The sequence below is a fragment of the Lissotriton vulgaris genome, chromosome 8 (genome assembly GCF_964263255.1).
Source record: "Lissotriton vulgaris chromosome 8, aLisVul1.2, whole genome shotgun sequence".
In the NCBI taxonomy this organism is placed as follows: Eukaryota; Metazoa; Chordata; class Amphibia; order Caudata; family Salamandridae; genus Lissotriton; species Lissotriton vulgaris.
In genome coordinates, this window is record NC_141696.1 from 1,281,942,517 (window position 1) to 1,281,957,266 (window position 14,750).

Below are 14,750 nucleotides of genomic sequence, written 5' to 3' on the forward strand. Positions count from 1 at the left end.
AAAATGGGGAATCATTTCTAGGACGCAATTTGCACTCTCTTGAGGGGGGAATGCTTTCCACACTATTGTGAGGGGGTAGAGATATTAAGGTTTATTTTTGAAAGTACAACTTGTTACATTTTGGGCACACCTGAAATAAGACTGGCTCTCTTCCTTGACCTTTCTTCCTTTTCAGAGGACCTTGTCTGTAGGGTAAATTGATTCTCTCTTCACCTGCTAAACTATCTTTTCAAAGAGTGTCTTCCTGAGAAAGATTTCATTTTTCTGTATGGTTGTTGAGCTTAGGGTGAGAGTGACAGAGAAGCATTATGGAACAGGTATCGCATATGGGTGGAGATGGAGAGGTTGCTGGGTGGAGAAATAATCTACTCAGCAGCACTGGTAGAGGTCATACAGTATATATATCTTTGAGAACTTGCTAAGTGCCAGTGAGGGCAGAGCTGGTGGTTTAATCCCAGGGCAGAGAGGGCAACCACGGAGACGTGAGGGCACTAAGCAGGGGCATAATGCTTCTTTCCACTCTGAGCAGACAGGTAGGTAGGTGCTAAGCAGACCCACAACTTCTACAGCAAGTCGCAGACTGCAGGTGATGTCTCCTCACATCTGGAAGTCCGGTTGTCATTCATACACCAGCACTGATCTCACTGCAGCTCCGAATAACAATGTAGGGAGTTTTTTCCTCATGTTCCAGACAGTGGATGTGGATCCATTATGCAACATCTTTGAACCATTTTGAGATGGTTGCCTTTCACATCTGGCTGCAGTGCAGCCATAGCCTTGGTAAAAGGTGATGGATCTCACAGCAGCTCGTGGTGATTCTAACTCCAAGAAGAATAGATTACATGGGAAAAATAAAGTGTGAAAACTCTACACCTGTCTGTCATCAGCCTTCCTGAAGTAGGGACTGAAAAAAAGGGCAGGCCATGCCTAGTAACTTCCCCCCCTTTAACAACAAAATTTGCTGACTCATCCCCAGTCTCTCATGGTCTGCCAAATGGTGGTGCTCAAAAAAATCTAATCATCAATTCATTGCTAAAAAGGTCCTCAAAGAATTTCTACGGGCAGTTCTGTTTCCCTCCTCTCTCACTTCAGTGTCTGGATCTCCACCTCCCTGGCTTCAGGAATCCAAGCAATATTCTTTCGATGTCTTGGGGAACCTGTATCCCGCGCCCTCCATCTTGTACCATCCAAAACCTAGAGCCATTCAAAATGGATCCTACGGGTCCCAGTAAACATAATAAAGATGCAGAAAGTCTCATTGCCATGTGTGTGCCACACACACACTGTACACAGGCCACATTCACCATGGATGTCAAAGTATGTGTGTGGCTGCTACGTTGAGGTGGAACTTTAAATTGAGTGGATCAAGTAGGCCATACTCCTTTCTTGCACAGAAAAAGGTCTGGCAGGACTATTAATTCACATAAGCCATTGCGCTCCTTCCACTGCTTCAAGGCAACAACCAAGGACAAAGACAGCAGTTTCAGGTCATTAAAAGGAGGGCATATGTGTGCACCCATCTAGGTTTGGTAGAGCCAAGGCATGGTGGAATGGAGAACTAACTGGGAATCAGTAGCTCTCTGGATAATGTGTCACATTAATGTCAAATAAATAATATTTCACTCTTATGAACACTTCAAGCCACAACCCCTTGCTATTGGGCAATTTATGGGGATGGGGAGGTTCAGAGCTCCAATATCCTACTTGGAAACGCCATACGACTGAACTATGGGAAGACTCATTTAGAGGTATCATATAGGATGTGATCTAGAATAACCTGCTTCTGAGTCCTTAGTGGAGAGGAAGACCATCAAAGTTGACATTAAGGAGAACTGCATTAAAAATTCCCATAGAGTGGAAAGTGAACTGAGTCAGGAAATGTAAGCCATGGAGAAGAGGCTGAGGTAACAAGAATTGAAATCATCCCATCCTCCTGACGAAAAAGACAGATTAACTGAGAATAGGGAAAAGAACACACAAATATTGGAGCATATGCTATGCCTGGACTATAAAGGTAAGAAATTGGTAAGAAACATGAGAGGGGTAGAGAGGGGAGGCTGTCAGCATGGCTGATCATTCCTGAATTGCAGGAGTCGCCAGTGACCAACATATGTACAGACGATGGAAGTTTAGCCTATAGGCAGAACAAGAGATCTAGCACACTTGGAAAAAAATATGACATAGAGAGCAAATGATGTGTGGAAGTATTCGAACGTACTTGTTTGCGAGCTCCTCTGCAAGGAGATACATGCAGTATTGGTCAAAACACCACAATTGATTGATAAATCAAGATAATTTGCACTTAAATATAGGATAATAAAGATGCAGAAAGTCTCATTGCCATGTGTGTGCCACACACACACACTGTACACAGGCCACATTCACCATGGATGTCAAAGTATGTGTGTGGCTGCTACGTTGAGGTGGAACTTTAAATTGAGTGGATCAAGTAGGCCATACTCCTTTCTTGCACAGAAAAAGGTCTGGCAGGACTATTAATTCACATAAGCCATTGCGCTCCTTCCACTGCTTCAAGGCAACAACCAAGGACAAAGACAGCAGTTTCAGGTCATTAAAAGGAGGGCATATGTGTGCACCCATCTAGGCTTGGTAGAGCCAAGGCATGGTGGAATGGAGAACTAACTGGGAATCAGTAGCTCTCTGGATAATGTGTCACATTAATGTCAAATAAATAATATTTTACTCTTATGAACACTTCAAGCCACAACCCCTTGCTATTGGGCAATTAATGGGGATGGGGAGGTTCAGAGCTACAATATCCTACTTGGAAACGCCATACGACTGAACTATGGGAAGACTCATTTAGAGGTATCATATAGGATGTTATCTAGAATAACCTGCTTCTGAGTCCTTAGTGGAGAGGAAGACCATCAAAGTTGACATTAAGGAGAACTGCATTAAAAATTCCCATAGAGTGGAAAGTGAACTGAGTCAGGAAATGTAAGCCATGGAGAAGAGGCTAAGGTAACAAGAATTGAAATCATCCCATCCTCCTGACGAAAAAGACAGATTAACTGAGAATAGGGAAAAGAACACCCAAATATTGGAGCATATGCTATGCCTGGACTATAAAGGTAAGAAATTGGTAAGAAACATGAGAGGGGTAGAGAGGGGAGGCTGTCAGCATGGCTGATCATTCCTGAATTGCAGGAGTCCCCAGTGACCAACATATGTACAGACGATGGAAGTTTAGCCTATAGGCAGAACAAGAAATCTAGCACACTTGGAAAAAAATATGACATAGAGAGCAAATGATGTGTGGAAGTATTCAAACTTACTTGTTTGCGAGCTCCTCTGCAAGGAGATACATGCAGTATTGGTCAAAACACCACAATTGATTGATAAATCAAGATAATTTGCACTTAAATATAGGATAACGATAAATGTGGTACCAATACAGAAGATAAGGACATTAATTTCAGACCGGTAAGTTCAGCATCTATCTAGTAAAGAGTATGAAGCCCAGTATTAAGGACATATGCTTGAACCATTGGACAGAAGAAATCTGATTCGCTCATATTTCAAAAGGCTTATTTCACATAGCGTCAAAGACAATATCAGCCTTTTTTATCTTTATCATACAACATTGCACAATTCAGAGTTATTGTTGAAAGTGTCATTATGTCTGTATATGTCTTCTAAATAACAATACTATCTTGTTACTGTGCTTAACTATGTAATCACATCTGTACATTGAAAGTAGTATTTATGCATTGTTGGTTTTTTCTGTAATAATAAAAAAGACTGAGTTTCGTTGTCTTCATTTTCATTATTCTTGACCATTCTGCAGTCATTAGTATTCTGAATCCAGTCTCATTAGAACCATGTGTGAAATTTGACACTGGTAAGCAACACAGAATGCTTAGAAAGCTGGCAATAATTTTGCTTTATTTCTTTGTGAAAAGATTCTCAAAGGTTTGAATAATACATATATAATGCAGGACATGGTTAGCAGGTGTTTATATCTCCACATACAGGGATTCTTGCACTGCTGGTGCACCTTGTAACTTACGCTGTTTCTACCTGTCCAGATGCTCTTTTTCTTGCTACGGAAGCTTACATATCCACTGCTCATCCTGTATATGCTATTGAAGAGTGTTGGCACTATGTTTACACAATCAAAAAAGATTAGCTCAGGTGTTTACTATGTAGACGAACAAGTCAATGTCAGTAGCCCCCGGCCAGAGCTACTGAATGTAGGGAGTGCCGAATACCAAGGGTGCATGGTCTTCATTCCACTTCATGCCTCTTTCATCCACCACCATACACTCCCTGGCCCTTTATCTCAGTCTTTCATGTTCTTTTTATCCCTGCTTTTATTTATTTTTGTCACAGCTTTTCCTACTTTCTCGTCCTCCCTTTTTCTGTTTTTCTTTCTCTTCCTGTGATTCAAAGTCTGAGGCAGAAAAATAAGTGCCAGTCCCCAAAAAGGAGTGCTGGTGGGCTCCACCAGCAACCACGGCTCAAATTAATTACTAATGACCACTATCAAGAACGTAGATTAATGGTACAAGGAAGGCCATTGGTTACAGGGAGTCTGGGGGATTAGTGCAGTGCGCAAAGGAGGAATCCGCATCAGGTACAAGAATTGAAAAGCATAGGTGGTGACGACATTTTCACATTTTCTTCTTGGGTACCACATTGCATTTCACATATTCATGTATTTGAGTGCACACATACCATTTATAAATGCATGTTGCATTAAGTATTGTTTGCACATGTATCTATACTACTATTATAAAGAGAGAACAGAAACCTTTTGGCAAGGTAAACTCGGGAACCACAGCGCCAATCCACACACCCAATACATTGTTGTAAATCCTCAGGGTGTGTAGATGGACATAGGCTGCATAAAATAAAAAAAAAACGATAATTAAAAAATTAAACTTTAAAAACAAAGTAGTCCCCTAAAAGTAGCGCCGGCCGCGACCTAGCGATGTCCGCAACGTGCGTGATGACGACAGGCGGGGAGGAGCGGTGACGAGCAGCGAGGAGTGGCGGTGAAGTCCGGAGCGCGGGGAAGAGCGGCGGCTCAGGTAAGGCAAAGGCAAAGGCGAGGCGGGAGGTGGAAGGCGGGAGGCGGGAGGCAGGCGGGAGGCGGGAGGCAGGCGGGAGGCGGGAGGCGGTCTGGGCAATGTCGGGGCGGGCGGGGTAAGGCAAAGGCAAAGGCGAGGCGGGAGGCGGGTGGCAGGCGGGAGGTGGGCGGGAGGCGGTCTGGGCAATGTCGGGGCGGACGGGGGCCGGAGCGGGAGTGCACCCAAGCCTGAAATGTTGCCCCCAGCCCCCTTCTGCCCCGGGCAACGCTGCCGCAATCCGGAAACGCTGCCCCCAGCCCCCTTCTGCCCCAGGCAACGCTGGGGCGGGCTGCTAGTATTGTATAACATTTGATTTATTATAGTGTTAAAACTCAGCAATAATTCTTATATGTATTTACAACTAGCAGCCCGTCCCGACGTTGTCCGGGTATGAATTGCTGCCAGACAGTAGTATATTGTTTTGTAGGATTTCTTTTGATAGCATTTCTTATCTGTGACAGGCCTGTGAAATGCTCCGATTCGCAGTGCACCTCTGATGCACTTAAGAGTGCGCGTTTAGTAGTGTGTGAACTCGAGTTTCCCTACTTTATTTTTCCTTGCAATATTATATAGCGCGAATTCGACAACATGGCATGAGCACAATTTACATTACAGAAGAACACATTCATTTGTGGTAGGCACGGGGAGATAAAGCGATTTGCCTGGAATCACAGGATGTTGAGCTGATGCCGAGATTCGAACGTAGCTCCCCAGCTCTAAAGTTCGCAATTCTAGAACTTGTGGCGGGAGGTGTGTCTAAAAGTGTATGTCGGTACTGGCCATCAATGAGAGAGACCTGTGCATTTTTCAAATGGGTGGTGAAAAAATATGAGTATGTTGCTGGAGATGTGGGCCGCCGTGCCACCAATGTACTTACCGGGGAGGGTAAACACCCATTATTCCGCAACTTTCTTTCCGCATACCATCACTCCGCATACTTTCATTACGAAAGTACCATGACTCCGCAATGCCATTATAACGCATGTCTTTACATTTTATATGCTTTTACCACGCATACATTTACAACGAAATTCGTTGTAAATGCATGAATGGTAAAAGCATGTTCTTTTCCTAATCTTTGGATAAGGTAAGTATGGGTATAGGGGTATATGTTTTGGGGTACTGAGGTATATGTTTTGGGGTGTTTGGGTATTTTAAGGGTTCAGATATAGTTATGGGGTACAGGGGTAGTTTTAGGGTTTAGGGATAGGTATGGGGTTTGGTGTACAGGGGTAGTTTTAGGGTTCAGTGCTAGGTTTGGGTTTTGGGGTATAGGGGTATTTTTAGGGTTCAGGGCTAGGTTTGGGTTTTGGGGTACAGGGGTATTTTAAAGGTTCAGAGCTAGGTTTGGGTTTTGGGGTACAGGGGTATTTTTAGGGTTCAGGGCTAGGTTTTGGGGTACAGGGGTATTTTTAGAGTTCAGGGCTAGGTTTGGGTTTTGGGGTACAGGGTTATTTTTGGGTTCAGGGCTAGGTTTGGGTTTTGGGGTACGGGTATTTTTTGGGTTCAGGGCTAGGTTTGGGTTTTGGGGTACAGGGGTATTTTTAGGGTTCAGGGGTAGGTTTGGGTTTTGGGGTACAGGGGTATTTTAAGGGTTCAGGGCTAGGTTTGGGTTTTGGGGTACAGTGGTATTTTTAGGGTTCAGGGCTAGGTTTGGGTTTTGGGGTACAGGGGTATTTTAAGGGTTCAGGGCTAGGTTTTGGGGTACAGTGGTATTTTCAGGGTTCAGGGCTAGGTTTGGGTTTTGGGGTACAGGGGTATTTTTAGCGTTCAGGGCTAGGTTTGGGTTTTGGGGTACAGGGGTATTTTTAGGGTTTAGGGATAGGTTTGGGTTTTGGGGTAAAGGGTATATTTATAGGGTTAAGATGTGTTAGTGTTTAAGGTTGTTGGGGTATTTTAAGGAGTAAGGGTGGGTTATGATTATGGGGTGCAGGGGTATTTAAAGGGAGCACGGTGGGATCAGCTCACGATATGAGACATGGCATGAAGGGCGGAACGTACCACAAGCCCCCAGCGTTTGTCACGCCCCCAGCACACGCCCACAGCACAACGCAGACACGCCCACAAGGGGCTACTTTGCTGGCACGGTTCTTTTACCTTTTAAATGTATATGGTGGGCGTCTGCATAGCCTATGTCCTTCTGCTGCAACTGCCCTTTCCAACGATGTATTGTGTGTTGTGATTGGTGCTGTGGCTCCTGAGATTACCCGCCTCAAAGGTTGGGGCTCTCTCTTTATTATATTAGTATGGATATGTAATTCCTTTTAGATTTAGGTGAAGATTCAACAAAATAAGTATGCTAATTCCCACAATTAGTATAATTCGAAGTAAGGCCTGCCCTTTTGAAAATAATTGGAAAAGGTACTTAAGATGGACAAGTAAAAGGCAGAGAGGGAATGTTCAGTTTCCTGGAAGACTCCGAGATCAGAACAGACACTGTAAACACTCTTCGTGAAGGCCGCAGGCATCTCAGAGCCAACCCAGCCCTATAAGCTTACTAAGAGGCCACCTTAACGAGCACAGATAGACCATGGCCTTCTTCACACAGAACAACACTTCAGTTGTTCCATTAGTGTATACAGTGAGTGGCCACCTTAGAAAACTCACACAGACCCTTAAGGTGCTAAAACAGCTTTCAAAAGAGAAGAGAAAGCTATCCTCATGGCTAAATTCACTTGAACGATATCTATATTCATTGTATTTGTTTTCTTTATTATTGTTCTTTGTATACTATCTCTTGCCTTCAAATTATGACCTGTAAAGCGCTCAGATATTCGCCAGAGTCTTGTTCGCGCTATATAACACCTTCAAATAAATAAATAAACTAGAGGCAGAAGGGAGGGGTTGAAAAATAAAGAACTACTCCATCTTGTCATGCACAATAACTGAATTCTCAGCCACTGTTACAGTGTTGCAATGCTTCTTAATATTCTGTTTACAAATAATTTTCATTGCCACTCTTTTGTTCATATTTATAGTTACAACTATACACATGGCATGAACTAGGAAACAATAAGATCATAAAACATATCTTTACTGTGCATTTTTGAGTGTGTCTTCATGATGAAAAGAGATATGGAATCTATTAACGGCAAATAATACTGTGAAGTTTTACAGAACTGATTGTTACCCAGAATGCACTATCCTCTTGTAATGCTTAGGTGATTCGTGGGCTACAGTCCACCGGATTTGCTGCACTAAGTTGGTAAGTTGACTTTGAGCCTACAAGTTTGCCAGAGGGTTAGAAAACCTCAATTCCAGGTCATATTGTGTATGGGGATTAGAAAAAGTGCATCAGAGGAACATGGGGAACAGCATTAGGTGGAGGGAGAGAACAGCACCTGGTGAAAGAGAGTACAGCACCAGGTGCAATGAGAGCAGTGCCAGGTCCAAGGGGACGCAGGCCATGTGCAAGATGGAGCAGTGTCTGATGCAAGAGGGGCAGAGCAAGCTGCAAGCATGGTAGAGCTTGGTGCAAGGTGAAAAGATGAGCAGAAGGGTTGCCAGATGAGCAACTCTGGATACACAAGGGAAGTCGCAGACTATGTAAGGAGGGTCACGGGGTGTGGGGCAGGGTGCACACAGCCTAAAGTGCAAGGTGGAGAGGTGTATGGGAAAAGTAAACTGCAAGAGGGAGCAACACAGGGATCAAAAAGAAGTTGTAGAGGGTGCAAGAGGAAAGCATGAATAAGGGCACAGGGGGCAAGGGGAAGCTGCACATGGTGCAAAGGGGAGAAGAGAAGCACAGGGTGCAAGGGGAAACAGTACATGGTACAAAGCAGAATGGCACTGGTGACTGCGAGGGGAGCATTGCAAAGTTGGCAAGAGGAGAATTCATGGAAGGGCTGGAGCCAGGAACTTTCAGTCAGTAAAGTTACTAGAATGTCAGAGGGAAAACTGCTAAGGTTGAATGAAGAAAAGATAATCAAACAGAGTAAACATGAAATGATATGCTGTTTGAATTGGGAAAAGAAGAGTTCAGATGGGGTAGGCTTGGGAGTGGCAGGGGAGAAAAAAAGCACGAAAAGAAGCAAGAGTCAGAGGTACGGAGGGACAAAGAGGCGGCTGTGTGAGCTGCTGAGGTAGGATGGCAGTGAAGCTGGGCCCTGGAAAGCGATATGGAGGAAGGTGGGACTAATTGACAGAAACTGTGAAAACTCAAGAATGGAAAGGAGGATTAGTCAATGATAAGTCTCTCGGGGTAAATGCAACACAGATCATACAAGACACCACACACATATTGTGCATGAACGTAAGTATAACCTGTGTTTGTATTATTTACAACTGAAAGGAATACATTTGAGTATTTGAGTCTAAAGGGTAATGTTGCACAAGTCTTCGCTGGTTATAACAGATTGACACTGTTGTACTTGTGCTGTTACATAAAGTACAAAGAACAGAAAGCTGGTGATCTCTGGTTCAATAATCACTTGAGTATCCAATGAATTTGACTAACCTCACTTCACCCACTGGGATATTTACTGATGCATTTATTCACATCCTAGTGCCAATGGCGGACAAGGATGTACCGGCATTTAACATAAATTGCGTTTATTTACATATGCTAGCTGCCACTGGTACCAGTATGTATATACTGGTACTATTAAATACCAGCATTGGAGGCAGGATATCACGTTCAGCTACATATAAAATATCAGTAGCATCCGTAGATCTACATGCAGGATGCCAGATGCATCTTTAATTAGCAGGCATAGGCCAAGCCCAAAGATCTTGCTCTGTGCAACTAGAAAACTCAAAGCGCCATGCCTCTCTATGTAGTGCACACAGCGAAAGCCCAAAAGGTACGCCATGTAAATGGTTCCTACACACAAACAAGCACTGTATGTCTTAGGCTGGTATATGCGGCACAGTCAATCTTCAAAGGTCATACTTCATATATGCCATATACAGGGCACGGTAATGGTCTAGGCCCTTCGAGTCCTATATTCTGTATGAAGTACCAGCGATGGCACAGTAAAGTGTATTCTAATTAGCCCCAAACTCAAAATTACATATAATAGCGGATGATCCTCAAAATGGCAGCCTAAGGCCTTTGGAATGTACTTCCAAAAAGTATCAGCAGTACACCCACCTAACCTCCTGGCCAAATTACTAATCAGACTGTGTCCCAATCCATGCAGTGGTACACCCTTAATTGGGTTTCCACAACGCAGACTTGGATATTGGATATATAATTATGTACATAAAGGCAATTTCCCCAGCGTGGGCACAACTCTCACAGTTTGCACCTGTGCTGAGGGGAAGCAATTGAATGAATGAATTAATTAAATTATATTTGTATAGCGCATGGCTACCCTAAGGCCTCCCAGCGCTGAAGACGGGCACAGAAGGACACAAGGCAGAGAGTTTAAAGCAGGTCATTGAAGAGGCAGGTTTTCAGTAGTTTTCCAAACACTAACAAGTTCGGCTCCTTTTACACAGATGTAAACGAAAGGTGTTCCAGATGTTAGAGGCGTTGAAAGAAAAAGAATGACCTCCCCACCTTGTTCTTCGTTTTTTTTCAGAGACGGCAAGATTTAAGGAGCTGGAATGAGTTTTCCAAAAGGAAGGTAGGGGGTGATGAAGGAATGGGTAATGACCGAGCCTTTCTTCCAGAAGGCCTTATGAGCCAGGCACATGGTCTTGAATTGTATCCTTGCCGTGATAGGGAGCCAGTGAAGGCTCCTCAATGCTGGTTTGGCAGATTGCCTGCAAGGGATCTGGAGGAGCAAGCAGGCAGCATAGTTCTGGATCGTCTGAAGCTTGTGGATAGTGAGTTGAGGGGATCCCAGGTAGAGGGCATTCCCATAATCCAGGCGAAAGAGTATTAAAGCTTCGACCATGATTCTTCTTGCCTGGAAGGGAAGGAGAAAGACAGCGCCACAATTTACAACTGTGACTCCATCTTTGACTGCCAGTGGTTTTGGCCTCATTTCCAAGTGGGGGTGGAAGGTCCGCTGAAGGAGATTGTGGAGTATCACTGCTCCCACATGTGGGGAGATCACTGTGAACCAATACTACGTCTCCAAAGAAACCCTCTTGGGGGAAGCACTGATTGTGCACCACTTTTTATGCGGCACACATAGTGAACGCCGCCCAGTGGCACGTTTAGCCCTGTGTGATTCATATAACAGAAGCTGCTGCTGTAGTATGTGTAGCCTCCTCTGTAATTCAGAAATGGGCACAAAAATGTAATTAAAAATGTGGCACAAAAATGTATTTAAAAAACGTGGCACAAAAATGTATTTAAAAAATGTGGCACAAACATGGGTACAGATGCCTCTTCCCCCTTGCTCTGGGGCTCGTTATGTAATGTGGTCTGTACTAGGTCAAGAAATTAGGATTCATCAGCATACACAAAGCACTGACTTCAAGAACAACTACAAACTCCTTATTTCCTGTGAATTCATATAGCCACAGAGCCACTAGAACACCACATACAAACATCAACTCAAAAGCCACCTCTAACAAGAATGACTTTGCCTCGACATATACTCGAAGGGAAGTCTCTGCTCCTGGACTGGTTATTTTTGATCCACAGTGAGAACATCCATGATATCTTTTAAACAACATAACACAATAAAAGAAATAAAACATGTCAGTTAGGTGAAAGCAAATCTTGATGTGTAATGCTTTTTCTATTTTTCACGAATTTTTTTTCTCCTCAAACTCATTCGGGTGTTTAAAAAGGTAGGAGTTGCCATAACAGTAACTGTAACACGTAATTCAGGAAAAATTCATTTCTATTCATTTATAACCCCAAAGAGACTTACATTCAACATTATCTGGAAATCTTCTGTGAATTTCTTTATACGTATCCAGTGCTTTCTGGTAGTTGCCTGGAATTAAAAAAAAAGAGTTTGTTTGAGTGCTCTAAAGAACCCTGTACACGACAAACAATGGATATGCTTGTACTTCTGGCACAACATACAGTAAAGGTTTATATAACATGGTAGTAAACAACAGTGTGTGAGGTATGTTTGCGATTAGCTACCTATAAATATAAATAATGCACACGGACTAACAGCACAAGACATAGTTAATTAGGTGACATTTAGATTTTCAGCTGTCATTGCTCTGCAGAAAGAGCAAAGAAGCATTTTTGTATATGAGGCATATTCACAAGGTCTTGAAAATCTTTTATTTGTAAAGTCCTCATAAATATATTACTTTGAGACAATTTTCCAAGTAGTGTTTTCCAGGAACAAATGATCTAAAACCATCTCACACAGATTCAAATTCTTAGTAAAAACAAATTTGAAGGGGGGTAGTGGCCTGGACAGGCAAGATGGCAGGCACTCACTAGGGAGTTCCAGCACCCGACCTCGCCTTCTTCCCGCATTCTGTGGCTGTGGATTCAGTTTCATACCCTGTGTATCCTGAGGTGCTGCGGGCCAAGTTTTTGATCCGGCGATGCACTGGGGATGAAGGAGTGTCCTGACTGCTAGGCAGTAGATGGGTGATTTACAAGAATGTCTTCAGGAGGCGGGCGGAGCCGTGACACCTTCCTGTGACACCTGCTGACTGACCCCCTCCACCTTTATTCAACTGTGGACCTGAATGTGCCCTCAACTGGCTTATGGCTATCGGAGAGCCGTGGCTGCAGCCCTGCTAGAAGCGAGGACACTAGGAATTGGTGGTGGGTGGCCTGGGGCCTCTATGAAGAATTAAAGAAGCTCCTCGGGCTGAGGTGGACATAGCTTCGGGCTCTTGGTGATCAAGCAACTCGGACCGCAATGTGGTATCTAGGAGCCCATCCTTCACCCTCCGTGGGAGATGCCTGCCACTCCTCTGGCTTTCTAACTGGAGTCCCTCCTCTCCGACCTGGTGGCGACCGGAACAATGGCTTTGGTGTATTAGTTTGGTTTCCTCTGCATGGAGCCCTCGTTTGGGAGTGCGGACATGCAGGATGTTGCCTGCTTGGGTGGCTGATGGACTTTGGGTCCCGTAACCAGAGCAACCGCTGGACTGGATCGGAGGGTGCTTGGTATGACTATGACCCTGGACGGACAGGGCCTCATCTTAGCGAGATGAGCCTTGGGGCTCTCCATCTTAATTAATTTTATTGGGATATGTATACAGGCCTCGGCGACTGTAAGTCGGCCCCTGGCCTTCCCTTTGCCCTGGGATTCACTCGGCCGCCAATGATTTTGTGAGCCCAGCCCTGTTGCGAAGTAATCCGAGTTTTCCATACCCAGGGAGCCTGAATTTCCCAGGACTGGGGACTAGGCCAAGTTGTGGTGCCCCACGCACCACCTGTATCCTGCAGACTCAGTTGACTGCTCGTGCTGCCTGTGGGTGGACACCTGCGTTGCAGGCGGGTCAATGGAAACTGTTGTCTGCTGCACTTGACATCCCCTGGACAAAGTGAACGAGACATTGTGCTGCTGCTGTTTTTATGTAGAGGGACCACCTGCTGCCTCCGCAGGCACAAACCAAGATAAACAGATTCACCTCCACCAATACACCTGAACAGACTGAAGTCCCACTCCCCAATTTCTCCTGGTCTCTGCCTCCTCCGACGTCCCAGGAATATACTCTAATCTACAAGTTATCCTGCCACCCTCAACAGCCCTTGAAACCAAAACTGGCGAAGTATGCTTAGATGTTGCCCTACTGAGCAACCACTAGCACCTCAATGTTATGCAGTTCAGATTCAAGCCTAACCACAGTACAGAAACATAACTCATGACATCCACATGCTCTTTGACAGAGGAGACACACAGCCCTCATTCTCCTGGCCTCTCTGTAGCATTTGACATGGTCTAACACCCCATTCTCATCAGGTGCCTGCACAAGATTGGCATCCAAAAAACCACTCTCTGCTGGACCTGCTCCTTCATAAACAATAGAACGTAAGCGGTAAGCCTGGCATCTTACACCTTGGAACCCTGCAAATTCTTCTGAGGAGGTCCTCAAGGTTTATCGCTCAGCCCCACCCTCTTCATTGCATACATAATCCCTCTGGGCAATATCATCCGCGCATACATCAACACCCTCTCCTAAGCAGATGGCACTCAACTCGGACAAGACCTCTAACACAAGAAAAAACTTCACAGTTTGACTGATGTCGCTAACTGGATGAAAGCCAAGTGTCTCAACCTCAACACTGACAAGACAGAAGCAGTTTACACCTCACCATGGGACTCAAACTGGTGGCCGGCTGAACTCAGACCCACATCCACACCCAGAACTCGTGCCAGGAAGCTCAGAATAATCTCTGACAACAAACTGGACATGGCTGCACAAGACAGTGCTGTTGCTGCATCCTGCTTCCACACCCTGAAGATGCATAAGAAGATCTTCAATTGGATCCCAAGCAACACTAGAAAAATTGTCAATCACATCATAGTCATCAGAAAGTTGGACTATGAGAACCCCCTCTATACCATGGGTACTCACAAACATTTTCTCGGGGGCCAAAATGTACAGTTTGGAGTGTGCCCGAGGGCCGCATCGATGCCGTGGTATCACAAAGGAGTCGGGTGGGGTGGGGGATTATCAAAACAGAAAAGAAAAACACACATTTCAAAAGATTACTAGGACATGTTTATTTTAAAGTCTTTTTTGAACTTTTTGGTGCAGTTTATGCTATACTGCGTGTAGCTTTTATTTATTTTCTTAATTGTGTAGGCTTTGTTATACTGTGTGCGA

At 44.5% G+C, this 14,750-nt stretch overlaps 1 protein-coding gene across 2 annotated transcripts in view; it reads right to left on the reverse strand.

Moving 5' to 3' along the window:
* The window catches only part of IFT88 (intraflagellar transport 88), a 536,518-nt gene that overhangs the window by 119,113 nt on the left and 402,655 nt on the right, over positions 1–14,750 (reverse strand). For both annotated transcript variants that reach the window (XM_086935210.1, XM_086935211.1), the window contains exon 22: positions 11,870–11,935. In XM_086935210.1, the coding sequence (XP_086791336.1) occupies positions 11,870–11,935 (66 nt within the window). The remainder of the gene's footprint in view (positions 1–11,869; positions 11,936–14,750) is intronic.